Consider the following 18,760-nt stretch of genomic DNA (forward strand, 5'->3'; position numbering starts at 1 on the left):
GCACCACATGGAAACATTTCCTTCTGGTTAGACTTATGTACACAGCTTCTTAAATCTAGTCTGAGTCCCTTTTGAATTTCCTCCCATATTGATGAGGGATTACTCTGAATAATCTTAGTATTTCAGTAATTATCTTCTGATATTGTGTCATGATTGCTGCTGCATTTGTTTTATTTTGACTGTTCTGACATGGTACAGAATGAGGGTATATATTTCTTAGTGACCTTATTTATTAGCTTGCCCAATTATGTGTAATTTGTTTAGGACTGTGTTACTGGTTCCATATCAGTCACGAATGGGTATAGCTAGAAAGGAGAGCTAAGACCATTGTGTCCTGGAAGAGAAGATGAGAGACCTTGAGGCCCTCTGTTGATATTGGGGCTCCCTTCCTCATTCTCCACTGTACATTGTTGGAGATCTTACCTTACTGAAACTACTTTTCGTGTGATGGTTTAGGACTCAGTGACTTTCACTGATGTGGCTGTGTACTTCAACCAGGAAGAGTGGACTTTACTGAATCCCTTTCAAAGAAAGCTATATAGAAATGTGATGCTGGAAAACTACAAGAACCTGACCACAGCAGGTAAGGCTGCCATCATTCCATTACACTCTTAGGGAATGGACATATATGTGCTGTACCTTCTATGTTCCAAGATGGGTGATGCCAACCTGAACACAATGGAAACTACTAGACACTCGTATCTAAGGAACGAGTTTTACTCCAGTATACTTTCTGTAACAATGTGCTTTGAGAACTAACAGCATTATCATGACTCTTGTTTGAAATATGCATTCTCAAGAGTTCACCTTTGGCATAGTGTCAAACTTAGAAATTTGGGCCCAGTTATCTGTTTTAACAGGCAGTGGGCATGATTCTTGAAACTAGCATTTGGCAACCACTAGTTTAGCAGCTTCTCCATGAGACCAAACATCTCTTTTACATTTACTTCATTTCCCATTTAACAACATTCTCAGTGCTTTGTAAATGTTCACATAGGTTTGAATATGTTTTTCACTGACCACAGATACAATCTCTTTGACACACAGAAAGAGGAGCTATTTGCCTTTTTATCTCTTTAAAAATTATTACCACACAACAACAACAACAAAAAAAAATTATTACCACATTCATTCTAATGACTTGATTAGATATAGGACCTGATTCATGGGAAGGTTTGTCATGCTTGGCAGGGACTTTTTCATTAGTATATCTTTCGTCATGAACAGGATATCAAGCAATCAAACCTACTTTAATCTCTTGGTTGGAACAAGACGTATTAAAAACTGTGGAGAGGGGAATCCTCCAAGGTGAGCAATTATAAAGAACTTCCCATGTCAATTCAATTTCAGTGTGTTTTGAATTTATAAGAAGGAGGCTTATAGAAATGTGCTTTCTCTCAGAAGGCTGAGGATATTGGTTTATAATGTTCCATGGCTTCTTGAACTTCTCATACGTACATACATTTAATCAGACTTTCCTGTGATCTCACAAAATAGCCTTTTTTTTCTGTATTAGTTAAATATATATATATATTTTTTTGAGGGGTGGGGGCGCTGTATATAGGCTTTTTGTTACTGCTTGCAGGCTTTCTCTAGTTGCAGCGATCAGGGGCTACTCTACTTTTGGTGTGCAGGCTTCTCATTGGATAGTTTCTCTTGTTGCAGACAATGAGCTCTAGGGCCTCCAGACTTACTAGTTGTGTCACTTGGGCTCTACACTGCAGGCTCAGTCATAGCACACAGCCTTGGCTTTTCCACAGCACATGCCATATTAGCTTCAGGACCAGAGATCTCACATGTGTCCCCTGCATTGGTAGGCAGATTCTTAATCACTGGACCACCAGTGAAGTCCCTTAGTTTTATCATGTAGATGTATATTCTTTGTCCAGAACTTTCCCTAATAATATTCTCTTTTCTTCCTTTTTACTCTCCATAGACTCATCTTTTAAATCAAGTACTCAATACATATGTATATTCTTGCTTAATTTTTGTCATTGTCAAATTCCTCACGTGTGTCTTGCCTTTTTAAAAGATATGTTAAATTGGAAACTTACACAGATGAGCCTTATTGTTTTTAACCCCTTTAACATCCACTTCTTTGTGCAAAGTCTTAAATTTATTATTCTCTTTTCCTTTAGAATGGGAAATGCAACTTATATCCAATGACTTGGGAATTCAGCAGGATATTTTGCCAGAAAAAACATCAAATAGGGTACAAATGGTAAGATCAGTAAGTTTCATTCATAAAAAAATACTTATTTTCCTTTTAGTTAATACTGGGATTTCCATACAGCATGAACATTAGTGATAGATATTTGAGTGGCATTCACCCCAGATAGCAGTGTCTGTCAACAAATTCTGATTATGATCAACTTGGGAATATCCTAACCCAAGGTTCAAAATAGTTGCTGCAGACTTCCCACAAGGAATCATTCCCATGTATATAATTAGACAATGAACTTTGAGAACAATTCAATGAAATTGTAGTGAACTGTTTTATGATTACAGTATATGGCACCTCATTGTGTCAAAAGATTTCATCATTAACTTTAAAGAAATCAACAGGGCAGGAAGTGTATGAATATAACGGAGATGGTAAAAATCATCATCCTCTCTGTAATGATGTTTCTGTTTTGAGATGGGTAGGATCAGTTAATGAATCTAAGAGATCTTTGAATCATCATCCATCCATTTCTCCACAGACACAAAGCCACAATGGACAGGAACTGTATGACTGTGAGCACAGCTGGAAAGACTTCAGTGACAGTGACTACTTGTACCGTAGTACACAAAGGAGAACTGAAAATGGAGGCAATTCTCATGAATATAGTCATTATGGAAAAAGCTTCCTTATTCTGCACAATGAATCCTTTACTGGAGAAAAATGTTCCATGTTTAATCAGTGTGGAAAAGCCATCAGGCTGACTCCAAATACTGTGTACTGGCAATCTAGCATACAAGAGAAAGCCTTAGAACACAGAGATTGTGGGCAATCCTTTGCTAATGGGTCTTTTCTTCAGGCACAAGTGAGAGCTCAGAAGAAAAAAAGACATGACAATTGGAATGAATGTGGGAGAGCTTCCATTCAGTCAGCAAGCCTCCAGGCACATGTACCAACTCACACAGCTAACAAACATTACATATATGAGGATTCTGGAAAAGTCTCTGATGCAACCCTAAGCCGTAGACAACATATAAAAACACACACTGTAGAGAAGCCTTTTCAGTGTGACACATGTGGGAAAGCCTTTGGATCATCCTCATACCTACGCATTCACATACGAATTCACACTGGAATAAAACCCTACAAATGTAAGAGATGTGGGAAAGCATTTGTATCCTCCTCATACCTTCAAGTTCACAGTCGAATTCATACTGGAATAAAACCCTACAAATGTAAGGAATGTGGGAAAGACTTCTCTCAATCCTCAAACCTCACTGGACATATGAAAACTCACACTAGAGACCAGCCCTATAAGTGTAAGGTATGTGGGAAACACTTCCATCGATCCTCAGACCTCACTGGACATACGAAAACTCACACTGGAGAGCAACTGTATAAATGTAAGGAATGTGGGAAAGCCTTTGGGTCATCCTCACACCTTCGTGTTCACAGTCAAATTCACACTGGAATAAAAATATACAAATGTCAAGAATGTGGGAAAACCTTCACTGGTTCCTCTCGCCTTATTGAACACATGAACACTCACACTGGAGAGAAGCCTTTTAAGTGTGACACGTGTGGGAAAACCTTCACTCAATCCTCATGCCTTACTAAACATATGAAAATACACACTGGAGAAAAGCCTCTTAAGTGTGACATATGTGGGACAACGTTTACTCAAACTTCATACCTTACTCAGCATATGAGAACACACACTGGAGAGAAGCCGTTTAAGTGTGACAAATGTGGGAAGGCCTTTGCTGCTTACTCATATCTTAGTAACCATTTCAGAACTCACACTGGAGAGAAGCCTTTTAAGTGTGACACATGTGGGAAAACCTTCGTTCAATCCTCAGGCCTTTCTCAACATAAGAAAACTCACACTGGAGAAAAGCCTTTTAAATGTGACACATGTGGGAAAACCTTCAGTCAATCCTCATACCTTTCTCGGCATATGAGAACACACACTGGAGAGAAGCCTTATAAGTGTGATACATGTGGGAAAGGCTTTGGGTTTTCTTCTATTCTTCGTAGACATTTACAATCTCATACTGGTGAGAAGACTGCTAAATGTGAAAAATGTGGGAAAACCTTCACTCGAGCCTCAGGCCTTACTCAACATATGAAAACACACACTGGAGAGAAGCCTTATAAGTGTGACAAATGCGGGAAGGCCTTTGCTGACTCCTCGTGTCTTACTAAACACTTTAGAACTCACACTGGAGAGAAGCCTTTTAAGTGTGACAAGTGTGGAAAGTCCTTTGCTGTTTCCTCTCGTCTTACTAAACATTTTAGAACTCACACTGGAGAGAAGCCTTTTGAGTGCAATACATGTGGGAAAACATTTACCACTTCTTTGTCTGTTACCATGCACAAGCGAAGGCACACTGGAGAGAAACCATATTCTTGTAAGGAACGTGGGTAAACCTTTTTATGTTCCTCAATACTTACTTCCTATGTACAGTGACATTGGGAGAGAAGCCATTGGAACATATGTGGGAAAGCCCTTGGTGATTACTCCTGTCTTAACATTTTGTTTTTAATATTTGACTGCACTGTGCAGCATATGAAACCTTAGTTCTCTGACTGGAGATCTAACGTGTGCCCCCTGTATTGGAAGGTAGAGCCTTAACCACTGTAAACCAAGGAGGTCCCCTACTAAACATTTTCAAAATCAACACAGGAGAGAATCCTTTTGAGGGTAATAAACATGGGAAAGGATTGATTCACCAATTCTTCACCCTTTACCATTCACTACTGTATGCACACTGGCAAAACACTGTAAATTTCAGGAATATGGGGATCAGTTTTATCATTCATATCTCAGTAGTAATGGAAAAAATAAGGAGACTAGCTCAGGTTTCCTTCTGCCTTGTCTTGTCTCTAGAGCAAAGCCTAGAGTTCTTGATCACAATACACACACACAGTTCAACCGATGGTGACTCCTGCACACCAGGTCCCTGCAGTGGCATGAAAGATGAGGTGATGCCTTTGCACCAGCCAGGTAGATTGGAGCCCAGATAGCTACAAGGGCAGTTCCAGGAGCTACTGGGCTCCCCTGAGCTGGGAATACAGAGCACTATCTTGTGGGGGCTTCTTCCTTGAAATACTTCTTGCAGGCTGATGTGTGTCAAGACTCACCCTTCTTTTTGTAGATGACATAATCCTATACGTATAAAACTCTAAAGATGCCTCCAGAAAATCATTAGAGCTAATCAATCAATTTAGCAAAGTTGGAAGAAATAAAATTAATATGTGGAAATCCTTTGCATTCTTGTACATTAACATTGAAAAATAAGAGATACTAAGGAAACAATTCCATCACCATCACAACACAAAGAATAAAATACCAAGGAATAAACCTACCTAAGCAGACAAAAGATCTCTGTACAGAAAATTTTAAGATACTGATGAAAAAAATCAAAGGTAACACAACAGTTGGAGACATGTATCATGTTATTAGAAGAATCAATATTCTGAAAATGACTACTATCCAGTGATATCTACAGATTCAGTGCAATACTGATGGCATTTTTCACAGAACTAGAAAAAAATTTTTTTTTAGTTTGGAAATTCAAAAGACCCCAAATAGCCAAAGCAGCCTTGAGAAAGAGAGTGGAGGTGGAGCAATCAACCTTCATGACTTCAGACTATACTACAAAGCTACAATCAAGACAGTATGGTCCTGGCACAGAAACATAGACCAATGGTAAAAGATATAAAGCCCAGAGGGAAACCCACACACCTGTGGGCACCTTTTCTTGGACAACGGAGGCAAGAATATACAATGGAGAAAAGACAGCCTCTTTTAAAAGTGGTACTGGAAAAACTGGACAGCCTCATGTAAAAGAATGAAATTAGAACACTTCCTAACACCATACACAAAAGAAATTTAAAATGGATTAAAAACCTAAACATAAGGCCAGAAATTATAATATTCTTAGAGGAAAATATAGGCAGAACACTCTTTGACATAAATGACAGCATTCTCTCTTTGACCCACCTCCTAGTGTAATAAAAATAAAAACAAAAATAAACAAATGGGACCTAATTAAATGCTCTAGCACATGAAAGGAAGCTATAAACAAGATGAAAAGACAACCTTCAGAATGGGAGAAAATAATTGCAGTGAAACAACTGAAAAAGGATTAATCTACAGAATATATAAGCAGCTTAGGCAAATCAAATACCAGAGAACAATCCAGTCAAAAAATCAGCAGAAGACCTACACAGACATTTCTCTAAATAAGACATAGAGGTGGCCCCCAAACACATGAAAAGATGTTCCACATCACTCATTATGAGTGAAATACAAATTAAATCTACAATGAGATATCATCTCACATTGGTCAGAATGCCCGTCATCAAAAGATCTAAAACAGTAAGTGTTGGAGAAGATGTGGAGAAAAGGGAACCTTCTTATATTGTTGGTGGGAATGTAAGTTGATACATCCACTATGAAGAACAGTATGGAGATTTCTTCAAAAACTAGGACTAAAACTAATGTGACCCAGCATCCCACTGCTGGGCATATACCATGAGAAAACCATAATTGAAAACAACACATGTACCCCAGTGTTCATTGCAGCACAGTTTGCAGTGGATAGGACAGAGAAGCAAGCTTTATGTTCATTGACAGATGAATGAATAAAGAAGTTGTGGTACATATATACAACTGAATATTACTCACCAATACAAGCAACGTACTCGAGTCTGTTCTGGTGAAGTGGATGAACCTAGAGCCTGTTACACAGAGTGAAGTAACTCAAAAAGAGAAAAACAAAGATTGCATACTAATACTTATGTATGTGATTTAGTTGCTAAGTCATGTCCAACTCTTGTGACCCCATGGACTGTAGCCTGCCTGGGTCTCTGTCCATAGGATTTTCCATGCAGGAATACTGGGATGGGTTGCCATTTCCTTCTCCAAACACATATATATGGAACCTAAAAACTTATATTTTTTAACCTATTTGCAGGGAAGCCATAGAAATGCAGACCTGGAGAACAGACTTTTGGACTGAGGCTGAAAGGGAGGAGGTGGGGCAAATTAAGAGAACGGTATTTGAATCTGCTTGTAACACGGGAGACCTGGGTTTGATCCCTGAGTTGGGAAAATCCCCTGGAGAAGGGAACAACTACCCACTCCAATATCCTTGCCCAGAGAATTCCAGGGCCAGAAGAGCCTGGTGGGTTACAGTCCATGGGGTCCCGAAGAGTTGGACACAACTGAGCAACTTGGAAAACCACTTAGTCAGACACTACTGAGCAACTCACTCATTGACATATACACTACCATGTGTACAATAGATAGCTAATGGGAAGTTGCTATACAACACAAGGAGCTCAACCTGGTTCTGAGGGGTAGGATAGTGTGCGTGTTGGGAGGGAGGTTCAAGAAGGAGGGTACATAGGTATTCTTATGGCTGATTCATGTTGTATGGCAGAGACCAACACAATATTGTAAAGCAATTACTCTCCAATTTAAAAAACATTTTTTAAATAAAGTTCACCTTTCCCCACCAGCACTGACTGTCAGTGATGTCTGTCCACTACTGTCCTTGCATGACCCATTGGATTTGACCCACTCTCTGGTACCTGCCTGTGAACAGGGAATTCCTGTTTTTGTATGACTGAGGCAGCTGTACTTGTGAGACTGCTGACCTCCCCCAGCAGGCTGCCTACAGAAGTGACCCTGCATGTGAGTATTTTAAAATACTGTTTTGTGGGACTTCCCTGGTGGTCCAGTGGTTAAGAATCCAGCTTGCAATGCAGGAGATTCAGGAGACACAGATCCATTCTCTGGGTGGGAAACAAGCATCTCACATGCAGTGGGGCAACTAAGCTATTGCACCACAAATGGAGAAAAGCCCCTTACAACCTTGAAGTCCCGGTGCATCACACACAAAGAATAATGTTTTGTGTGAGATGTTTTGTTCAGTGCACTAAGTCTTGAAATAACCAGCTAACCAGTTTCTTTATATTCTCTTTTTTCATATGCTACATTTCTCCATTTACAATCTGACTTAGTAGTTTTTTAAAAAACTAACATTTTCTAAGAATCTGAGTTTTGGTTTACTTAATTCATTTAAAATACCCATTTTAAATAAACCGCTAAAGGTCAGTTTTCATTCCAATCCCAAAGAAAGAAAATGTCAAAGAATGCTCAAACTACCTCACAATTGGACTCATCTCCCACACTAGCAAAGTAATGCGCAAAATTCTCCAAGCCAGGCTTCAGCAATATGTGAACCGTGAACTTCCAGATGTTCAAGCTGGTTTTAGAAAAGGCAGAGGAACCAGAGATGAAATTGCCAACATCCGCTGGATCATGGAAAAAGCAAGAGAGTTTCAGAAAAAACATCTATTTCTGCTTTATTGACTATGCCAAAGCCTTTGACTGTGTGGATCAGAATAAACTGGAAAATTCTGAAAGAGATGGGAATACCAGACCACCTGACTTGCCTCTTGAGAAACGTATATGCAGGTCAGGAAGCAACAGTTAGAACTGGACATGGAACAACAGACTGGTTCCAAATAGGAAAAGGAGTACATCAAGGCTGTATATTGTCACCCTGCTTATTTAACTTCTATGCAGAGTACATCATGAGAAACGCTGGGCTGGAAGAAGCACAGCTGGAATCAAGATTGCCGGGAGAAATATCAATAACCTCAGATATGCAAATGACACCACCCTTACGGCAGAAAGTGAAGAGGAACTAAAAAGCCTGTTGATGAAAGAGGAGAGTGAAAAAGTTGGCTTAAAGCTCAACATTCAGAAAACTAAGATCATGGGATCTGGTCCCATCACTTCGTGGGAAATAGACAGGGAAACAGTGGAAACACTGTCAGACTTTATTTTGGGGGCCTCCAAAATCACTGAAGATGGTGATTGCAGCCATGATATTAAAAGACACTTACTCCGTGGAAGGAAAGTTATGACCAACCTAGATAGCATATTGAAAAGCAGAGATACTTTGCCAAGAAAGGTCCATCTATTCAAGGCTATGGTTTTTCCTTTGGTCATGTATGGATGTGAGAGTTGGACTATAAAGAAAGCTGAATGCCAAAGAATCGATGCTTTTGAACTGTGGTGTTGGAGAAGACGAGAGTCCCTTGGACTGCAAGGAAATCCAACCAGTCCATTCTAAAGATCAGTCCTGGGTGTTCATTGGAAGGACTGATGTTGAAGCTGAAACTCCAATGCTTTGGCCACCTCATGCAAAGAGCTGACTCATTTGAAAAAACCTGATGCTGGGAGGGATTGGGGGCAGGAGGAGAAGGGGACAACAGAGGATGAGATGGCTGGATGGCATCACCGACTCGATGGACATGAGTTTGCGTAAACTCCAGGAGTTGGTGATGGACCAACTGAACTGAACTGAACTGAAAAAACCTCTAGCACTTTAGGGTCCTCTGCAGTGATATTTTATACAGCTGAGTCTCTAAGAGCACTGCCAATCAAGCTGGTTTTAAAACTTTTTTCCCCAGATGTGTTATTTCTGGAGGATCCATTAAATACTACTGTTAGTAATTCTCTACTCACAATTTTCTACTATTGTAAGATGTACATTATGTAAAATTTACTGTGTTAACTATTGTTCAGTTCAGATCAGTTCAGTCGCTGAGTCGTGCCCGACTCTTTGTGACCCCATGAATTGCAGCACGCCAGGCCTCCTTGTCCATCACCAGCTCCTGGAGTTTACCCAAACTCATGTCCATCGAGTCAGTGCTCCCATCCAGCCATCTCATCCTCTGTCGTCCCCTTCTCCTCCTGCCCCCAATCCCTCCCAGCATCAGGGTCTTTACCAATGAGTCAGAGTCAGCTCTTCGCATGAGGTGGCCAAAGTACTGGAGTTTCAGCTTTAGCATCAGTCCTTCCAAAGAACACCCAGGACTGATGTTTAGAATGGACTGGTTGGATCTCCTTGCAGTCCAAGGGACTCTCATGAGTCTGCTCCAACACCACAGTTCAAAAACATCAATTCTTCGGCACTCAGCTTTCTTCACAGTCCAACTCTCACATCCATACATGACCACTGGAAAAATCATAGCCTTGACTAGACGGACCTTTGTTGGCAAGGTAATGTCTCTGCTTTTGAATATGCTACCTAATTGGTCATAACTTTCCTTCCAAGGGGTAAGTGTCTTTTAATTTCATGACTGCAATCACCATCCGCAGTGATTCTGGAGCCCCAAAAAAGTCTGACACTTTCCACTGTTTCCCTGTCTATTTCCCACGAAGTGATGGGACCAGATCCCATGATCTTAGTTTTCTGAATGTTGAGCTTTAAGCCAACTTTTTCACTCTCCTCTTTCACTTTCATCAACAGGCTTTTTAGTTCCTCTTCACTTTCTGCCATAAGGGTGGTGTCATTTGCATATCTGAGGTTATTGATATTTCTCCCAGCAATCTTGATTCCAGCTTGTGCTTCTTTCAGCTCAGCATTTCTTATGATGTACTCTGCATAGAAGTTAAATAAGCAGGGTGACAATATACAGCCTTGATGTACTCCTTTTCCTATTTGGAACCAGTCTGTTGTTCCATGTCCAGTTCTAACTGTTGCTTCCTGACCTGCATATAGGTTTCTCAAGAGGCAAGTCAGATGGTCTGGTATTCCAAGTATGCAGTTATGTCGAGTTGCATTAAGTATACATTTTTGGGTAGGTGTGGCTGCTATGAGGCTAGTGGAATATTGGCTTCCCAACTAGGGATTAAACCTGGGCCCTGGGAATGAGAACACAGAGTACTTACCACTGGACTACCAGGGAATTCCCAAGTATATTCTTATTGTTATGCAACAATTGCCACTATCCATCTCATGTTTTTCATCATCCCAAATTGCTACTTGATACTTATTAAATAGTAACTTCTTCTTGTCCCTTAGTCTATTTCTGGTAACCACTGTTATACTTTCTATTTTGGTCTTTATGAAATAAATTCCTCTAGTTAAGTTATGGAGTTGGAACTATATATTAGACTTGGCCCTTTTGAACACCATGAATTGGAAATGCACAGGGATGATATTCATAGGGACTTGGGGAAAAGTACAAATTGGAGTTTTGACCTATGGAGATTCCTTCAGTTCGATATAAAGCCACCAGGGAAGCTGTCTATAGCACTAGAGCATTTTAAATTTATGTTTCTGTTTTCTGTGTTTGCCTCTACATGGATGTTTATTACATGCCACAGGGGACTGTGTAATTGCATCAAACAATGTTAAGAGTGATTTTGCAATATCTAGGTATCCTTTAATAACCATGAGAAGATATCCAACAGGAATTTGCTATATGTCTCAGGAAACTCAAACAAGGTCTCTATATCATCCTAGAGGGGTGGGATGAGGGAGATGGGAGAGAGGTTCAAAAGGGAGGGGATATACACCTATGGCTGATTCATGTTGAGGTTTGACAGAAAACAGCAAAGTTCTGTAAAGCAATTATCCTTCGATTAAAAAATAAATTTAAAAAAATATTCGTGAGAAGAAATGCAGTATGTGTTAGTCACAAGTCACTGGGTTCCTCTGTGCAAGGTTCTATGCCATTGGTAATCAAAAGATACAGAAAATGCCCATGATGTGCAGAAACTCTCAAAAGGAGATCCTAATGAGACAATGTAGACTTTAAAGCATTTTTACATACAGGATTAATTGGATAAAACATTCCAGTCCTTCAAAATAGGAAAGGTTAGATGTGTCTCCACTTAATATTTCTATAAACCATATGAAGGAATGTTTGACAGAAATAAAAGAGATAGTACATTGTTCCATAGGGGGACTTAATCATCTTTCTCTCCATAATGTTTCTCTAAGCAATAGGGGATAATCAGGACATTCATGACAATGAGTAAGGGTTTAATACATGTGTACTGAATAGTGTCTTTAGTAACTTAAAAGTGCTTGTCTGGGGATAGAGGTGAGGGGATGCACTAGAACAGACAGTTGGTTTCGGGGGAAGATTACATTCTGTATCTTTTTGTAGCTGGTGTTTACTCAAGTATGTTCAGTTTTCAAAACTCGTTGCCTGAATTCTTAAATGAGCATTTCATTGTACATGAAATATATCTCAACAACAAAAAGTAAAAATCCTATGCAGTCAGCAGGAAAATAAACAGATGTCTGACCTTGTTCAGTACAAGGTTTCCCAGTTTGAGGAATGTGATATTAAACGGAATCTCTACTGGGAAACAGATAGCTGTTTGTGTGTGTCTGTGTGTGACTTCACAGTTTACAAATGACACACAAAATCTTTCCAAAAGAATGCAGATCCTAATGCCAGACTCACAAACTTGATGTATGTTGTTTCAGGCTTTATACTTCTCATCTATGGTGTTATCATGATGGTGGGTTTGGTTCACACATAAGAACTGTGGAACTTTCCACCTTTGTCATTCTAATACCATTGGAGATGACCATTTTAGACTGCTCTTTGGTTTTTTATTTTGTTGAAGACTGGATTCCTAGTGGTGGTTCTCTGAGAAGACACACATCTATGGATACCCATACAATACACAGATTTTGGAACAAGTCTGACTTGCCACTTCCCATCTACAAAGGTGAGTGGGAGAGGGCAGACCTATTTCAATTGAATGTTCTCAACCAAAACATTCTTGAAGTTGCCCAGTAGTTAAAATGTATTCAAAAGGTTTTGGGTGGAGGTGGGGGATCATAACATTGTTTTTCTAATATTTTTTGGTAAAAAGGTATATTTATTTTCCTTTTCTGCCATTATTTGCCCCAGACTACTTTGCCATTGTGCATGTGTCTGTAGTACATTCTCTTTTTTTTCTTGCCTGCTTCACTTTTCCCATAACACTTTTGAACTGTTATATTTATCATTAGTTTATTATCTACCTCCTATATCCCTAATAGATCATTTGGACTTTGTATATTTTTTTTTTGCTTTTAATTTTTTATTGAAATAAAATACTACATACAGAAAGTACATATGAGTGTTTACCTCCATACATTTTCACTGTGGAACAGCCTCATGTGACCAGCACACTGACCAAAACAAAGAATGTTACTACCACCCCCATTGTCCCCTACTGTACCCTTTCACACACTCACCTCCCAGAGTTAGAACTTTCCTGACATCTAATAGGACAGAATGAATTTTATGTCTTTGGTGATTGACATTGATGGAATGTTACAGTGTCACTTTTTTTATTTAAATAAACTTCTAATTTTTGAAACAGTTCAGATTTTCCCAAGAAAATAAACAATACAGAAAGTTCCAGTGTACACCACACCAAGTTTTTTCTATGGGCACAAGAGAGCTTTCTAGGGTAATAGAAATGTTCAAAACTAGATTGTATTAAAGGTTGTATAACTATAAATTAACCAAAACCATTGATTTTATGCTTTCAGTGGCTGAATTTCATGATATATAAATGATCCTTCAATAAACCTGTTAAATATACTTTAAAAAAAATTTTCTGGACTGTCTCCAGGTGAATTGAAAAGTGTTACCTTTGTATTCAGCATGCCTTATTACAGAGCAATATTATTATGGTTATTACTGTGTATTGCAAATAGATGGGGGGAAAATGGAAACAGTGACAGAGTTTATTTTCTTGGGCTCCAAAATCACTGCAAATGATCACTGCATCCATGAAATCAAAATTGCTTGCTCCTTGGTAGAAAAGCTATGACAAAACTAGACAGCATATTAAAAGGCAGAGACATCACTTTGCTGACCAAGGTCCATCTAGTCAAAGCTGTGGTTTTTCTAGTAGTTGTGTGGATGTGAGTTGGACCATAAAAAAGGCTGAGCCCCAAAGAATTGATGCTTTTGAACTGTGGTCCTGGAGAAAACTCTTGAGGGTCCCTTGGACAGCAAGATCAAACCAGTCAATCCTAAAGGAAATCAACCCTGAATGTTCATTGGAAGGACTGATAATGAAGCTCCAATACTTTGACAATCTGATGAGAAGAGACTCTGATGCTGGGAAGAGGAGAAGGGAGCAACAGGATGAGATGGTTAAATAGCATCATCAACTCAATAAACATGAGTTTGAGCAAACTCTGGGAGATAGTGAAGGACAGGGAAGACTGGTGTGCTACAGTCCATGGGATCACAAATAATTGGACATGACTGAACATAAAAAAATAAGAACAGTCTTGAAGTGTGAAGCTAATTATCAGTATTGTGTGATTTTCATTCCTATTCTTTTATAGAAAAACACAACAAATTAAGGAGACAAATATCAACATTTGAGAGGATAATTGTGGGGAAAACAATGCCACATTTGATATAAGTGCTTCAAATCTAATGTTGGAAATCACTGGAATGGCTCTAAGAAAGCTGGCCCAGGATAGAAATGTGTGGTCTGCAAATAGGAAAGAAAAGAAGGAATTTCTGATGAGGGTGTTAAGGAGAAACTGATACAACAAATAAATGTCTAGAGCTTTGAGAATAGAAGAAACGAAGCATGTCTTTTAGGGTCAAAAAAGGACGAAAATGTTTAACTTCACAATGTGTCTTTGAGCCTCGTGATGTCCATTTAGTTCTGAGGCCAGTGACCCATCATAGACAAGGAGCTCTGCTGAGGGACCTTCCCAGAGCCCCCTTCACATCCCTGTTCCTCACACTGTAGATGAAGGGATTCACCGTAAGGGTGACCACAGTGTACATCACAAAAGCAATAGAGCTTCTCTGGGAAGAATGGGTCATATCAGAACTGAAATAGACCCCAAGGCTTGTCCCATAGTACAAGGTGACCATAGAGAGGTGAGACCCACGGGTGGAAAAAGCTTTATGTTTTCATGCTGCAGAGGACATTCTCATTAAAGAGGAGATGATTTGGGAGTAAGAGGATTCCAGTTAGGGGAAACACACCCAGCAGGGCAGTGACCACATACAAGCAGATGTTATTGATGAAAGCGTCAGAGCAAGCCACCTTGATAATCTGAGCCAGTTCACAGAAGAAATGTGGAATTCAGCGTCAGTACAGAATGTCAGTCGCCTCAACAGAATATGAATCAGAGCAACCAGAAAATGATGAACCAACACATCAGAAGAACCAGGAGGCAACACACACATGGGTTCATGATGACCATGTAGTGCAGGGGTTGGCAGATGGCCACAAACCAACCATAGGCCATTCTGGTCAGGAGAAGACCATCCATTCCTGCAAAAATCATTTTAAAAAATAAACCTGAGTGAAACATCCTGATGTCTTTGTTCTGTGACTGAATGTCACAAGCATCTTGGGGACAGTGGTGGAGACACAGCAAATTATCAACAAAGGACTGGTGGGAGAGGAAGAAGTACATGAGGGTGTGGAGGTGGGAGTCAGAGCTGATGGCCAGGATGATGAGCAGGTTCCCAAGCATGGTGACCAGGTACATGGACAGTAACACTCCAAAGAGGAGGGGCTGCAGTTTAGGATGATCTAAGAGGTCCAGGAGGAGAAACTGATTCTCCCATATGGTTTCCTGCTCCCATGTAGCTGTGTGTCTGCTGGGGAACAAGACAAATGGAAGTTTCACCTAATAGCCAAGTGCCAACTCAGCTAGTTATCGGTTATGATTCCACCTTCTGGTTGATATCCTTTACACTCTATTAGTCCTTCTTGTGATAGTGATTCACTCAGTCAAATGGTAGGACCATTTGCATTTAAAATGTTTTTTCAGCTAAAATATTTAGCTGAAAATTTTTTTATCTCCTATCACAAGTTCTAATTCTTTTGTTGTTTTTATTAAAGTATAGTTGATTTATAATATGTTAATATCTGCTGTATAGCAAAGTGAATAAGTGGATTATACATACATATTCTTTTTCATATTCTTTTCCATTGTGATTTAAGTGATTTATCTCAGGATATTAATTTTAGTTTCCTGTGCTGTACAGCAGGAACTTGTTTATTCACTGGTTCTAATTCTATATGCAGCTATAGACATGAACTGATTTTTATAGTATGACAGTTGCAAAATGATTAAAGATATTTAATATTGCTAAATGATAATCTTTTTAAAACTCTATAGCTCTTTCATTCAAATAGTTTAATAATAGTTTTTAGGACATGGTATCCCAACTCAGACAAAATTAATTCTATGACTTGATCCTCCCTGTTATTGTGACAGTTAATGCTTAATTTAAATTGCCTTTTTTTTTTTTAATTTATAAAGGTATGGTTACTCAGGACTTCCTGCTAGTACAGTGGATAGAATCTATCTGCCAATACAGTGGACATGGGTTCAATCCCTGGTCCAGAAGATTCTGATGCCATGAGGCAACTAAGCCCATGTGCCACAACTACTGAGTCTGTGTGCCACAACTACTGAAACCCACGCACCTAGAGCCTGCTCTCTGCAATGAGATTAGCCACCAGAATGAGAAGCCTATGCACCACAAAAAAGAGTATTCCCTGCTCACCGCAACTAGAGAAAGCACTACAGGAAGCCACAAGGTCCAGTTCAACCAAAAAAAAAAAAAAAATGGTTATTACCTTCTTTGTGAGAATTAAAAAGACCCTTGTGGCAGAGGAGGATCCCAGGAAGTGATGGCTGCTATTATTACTATTTTATGACAGTTATTAATATTTTCGATACATAACTTTTCAAATTATAGAGATGTCATTCAGATAATGGGATCTTGAGTGAGAGTTCCTTGAATAGAATTTTGCTTCACCAACTTAAGGTCTGTGTGACCTTGACAAAGTTTCTTAACCTGTCTTAGCTGTAAATACCTCACCCCTACAACAGGAATAATAAATATCCCCTACATTGTAAGACTGATGAGTTAATTAAATGAGATGATGCATGTAATTTTCCTAGCATGGTTCTTGTGACAAATAGCAGGCATTTGATAAATGTCAGTGTCTAACAATATGTCTTGCATGAGTATCACTGATCATTATTCCCCTTAAACAGGGGCAGCCATCAAAGATCATTCTGTGGACTTCCCTGGTAGTTGAGATTTCACACTTCCAGTGCAGAGGGTTACCAAGATGGAAACTTGGCAGGGGAGCTAGATCCCATATGCCACAATTTAGAGTTGGAATGTCCCAACTAAAGATCCCAAATGCCACACTAATCACACACACACACACACACACACACACACACACACATTATATATATAATATACATATCACTATTTAGAAAATTTTAATGTAAAATGTTCCAAGCTTCTATAAAAAAGTCAAACAAGATGATGACCTAGCATGGTGATCGGTGTCAAACAGATTCGTGGCCTCCAAAGGAGATTTCATTCTGGGACCAAAAGACATAGGCTCAGTCACTCAGGGCTTTGTGTAGCAAAGTTTATTAAAGTAACAGTGATAGAGAAAGCTTCCAGCAAAGACACTGCAAAGGACAGAAGAGTGCCCACGTCATGAATTTTAGCAGGGTTTTATATACCTTTCAGCTGGCTGCTGAGAATAGATATAAAGACTACCTCAAGTTTGTAAAATTTCTACCAGACCCTTTCCCAAGGCATGCATCCTGAGATAACATTAGTACAGTGAGATAAGCCAGAAGGAACACGTTCTGGGTGAGATATGGTGTTGCTTGAGAGGCAGGTTCCCAGGCAAAATAGATTGTTAAAATTATTAACATAGAACCTAAGAAAAGCATACTTATGAGCTCCTGATCTAAAGAAAGGTGAGATACATTACTGCACTATTAACACAAAACTTAAGGGAGCCATGTCCCTCGTGACTAAGGCAAAGGAATTTTAAAAGAATGCTCTCCTCTTCCTTCTCCTTGAGGGTAACTGCCTAAGCTTTAGCTCTCTCAAAGTCATCCTGAAAAAAAAAAAAAGACAAATTTAGGATGATTATAAATGTTTACAGTCTCCATGACAGAAAAAATGCTCAGTACTATTATACCTAGAGAATGCAAGTAACATTTTTTTAAATAAAGTGAGAATTTACTAAACAATAGTACACTCAGGAGGAAGAGTGGGCAGGGTCATGTGAACAGCTGCCGAGAATACAATTAAGAGAAAAAAAAATCATTGAGAGCAAATTTAGTCTGGAGAGGTGGATAGAAAAGACCACTCTGCAATAAGAATACTGAGCTCTGAGAAGAGGGACAGGTAATTGCTAATCAGAGGAAATAAGGGAAGGGCAAGCATTTTGGCCTGAGAGAACAGAATTCACAGTTGCCCTGGGATTGGTGAGCTTGGTAATGGACGGGATATGAGCATCCAGTGAGATGAGGACAGGGTGAGGGTGAGGAGGACAGAGCATGAGGCCCACAAGTCAAGTATCCTGTACTATTCTTGATGTGACTCTCATGTCGGTAATTTTATATTTATTTGTGGGTCAGAGGTCGTGACCATTTTTGCTCATTATTGTGTTTCCAGTGACCTACATGGTGCTAGTAGCACATATTAGGTGCTCATAGCACATTTTAGGTGCTCAACACAGGCAAGTGTTAGATATGTAATAAAGACTGAGACCATTAAGTATCAACTGTAACACACACAAAGGACCCTCCAAGCCCACTATATGCCTGAATATAGACATAGAATAGTAAAATTAGAGTACACTCACACATATATTTTAAAAGAATAATATATCGTGAACAAGTAACTCTTACTCTAAAAATGTAATTCTGCTTATTACTGGAATGTTTGCTATCATAA

At 39.3% G+C, this 18,760-nt stretch overlaps 1 protein-coding gene and 1 pseudogene across 4 annotated transcripts in view; one reads left to right on the forward strand and one right to left on the reverse strand.

The window, feature by feature from the left end:
• The window catches only part of LOC100139345 (zinc finger protein 26), a 37,259-nt gene extending 21,921 nt beyond the window's left edge, over positions 1–15,338 (forward strand). For 2 of the 4 annotated variants that reach the window (XM_024994885.2, XM_024994884.2), the window contains exons 3-6: positions 457–583; positions 1,228–1,308; positions 2,139–2,221; positions 2,703–15,338. In XM_024994885.2, coding sequence (XP_024850653.1) covers positions 457–583; positions 1,228–1,308; positions 2,139–2,221; positions 2,703–4,589 — 2,178 coding nt within the window. In that variant the 3' untranslated portion in view covers positions 4,590–15,338. The remainder of the gene's footprint in view (positions 1–456; positions 584–1,227; positions 1,309–2,138; positions 2,222–2,702) is intronic. The other 2 variants (XM_059888562.1, XM_059888563.1) reach the window with 2 other exon arrangements.
• OR7D15P (olfactory receptor family 7 subfamily D member 15, pseudogene) lies at positions 14,693–15,543 on the reverse strand (annotated as a pseudogene).

Source organism: Bos taurus, chromosome 7, assembly GCF_002263795.3.
Source record: "Bos taurus isolate L1 Dominette 01449 registration number 42190680 breed Hereford chromosome 7, ARS-UCD2.0, whole genome shotgun sequence".
Lineage (NCBI taxonomy): Eukaryota > Metazoa > Chordata > Mammalia > Artiodactyla > Bovidae > Bos > Bos taurus.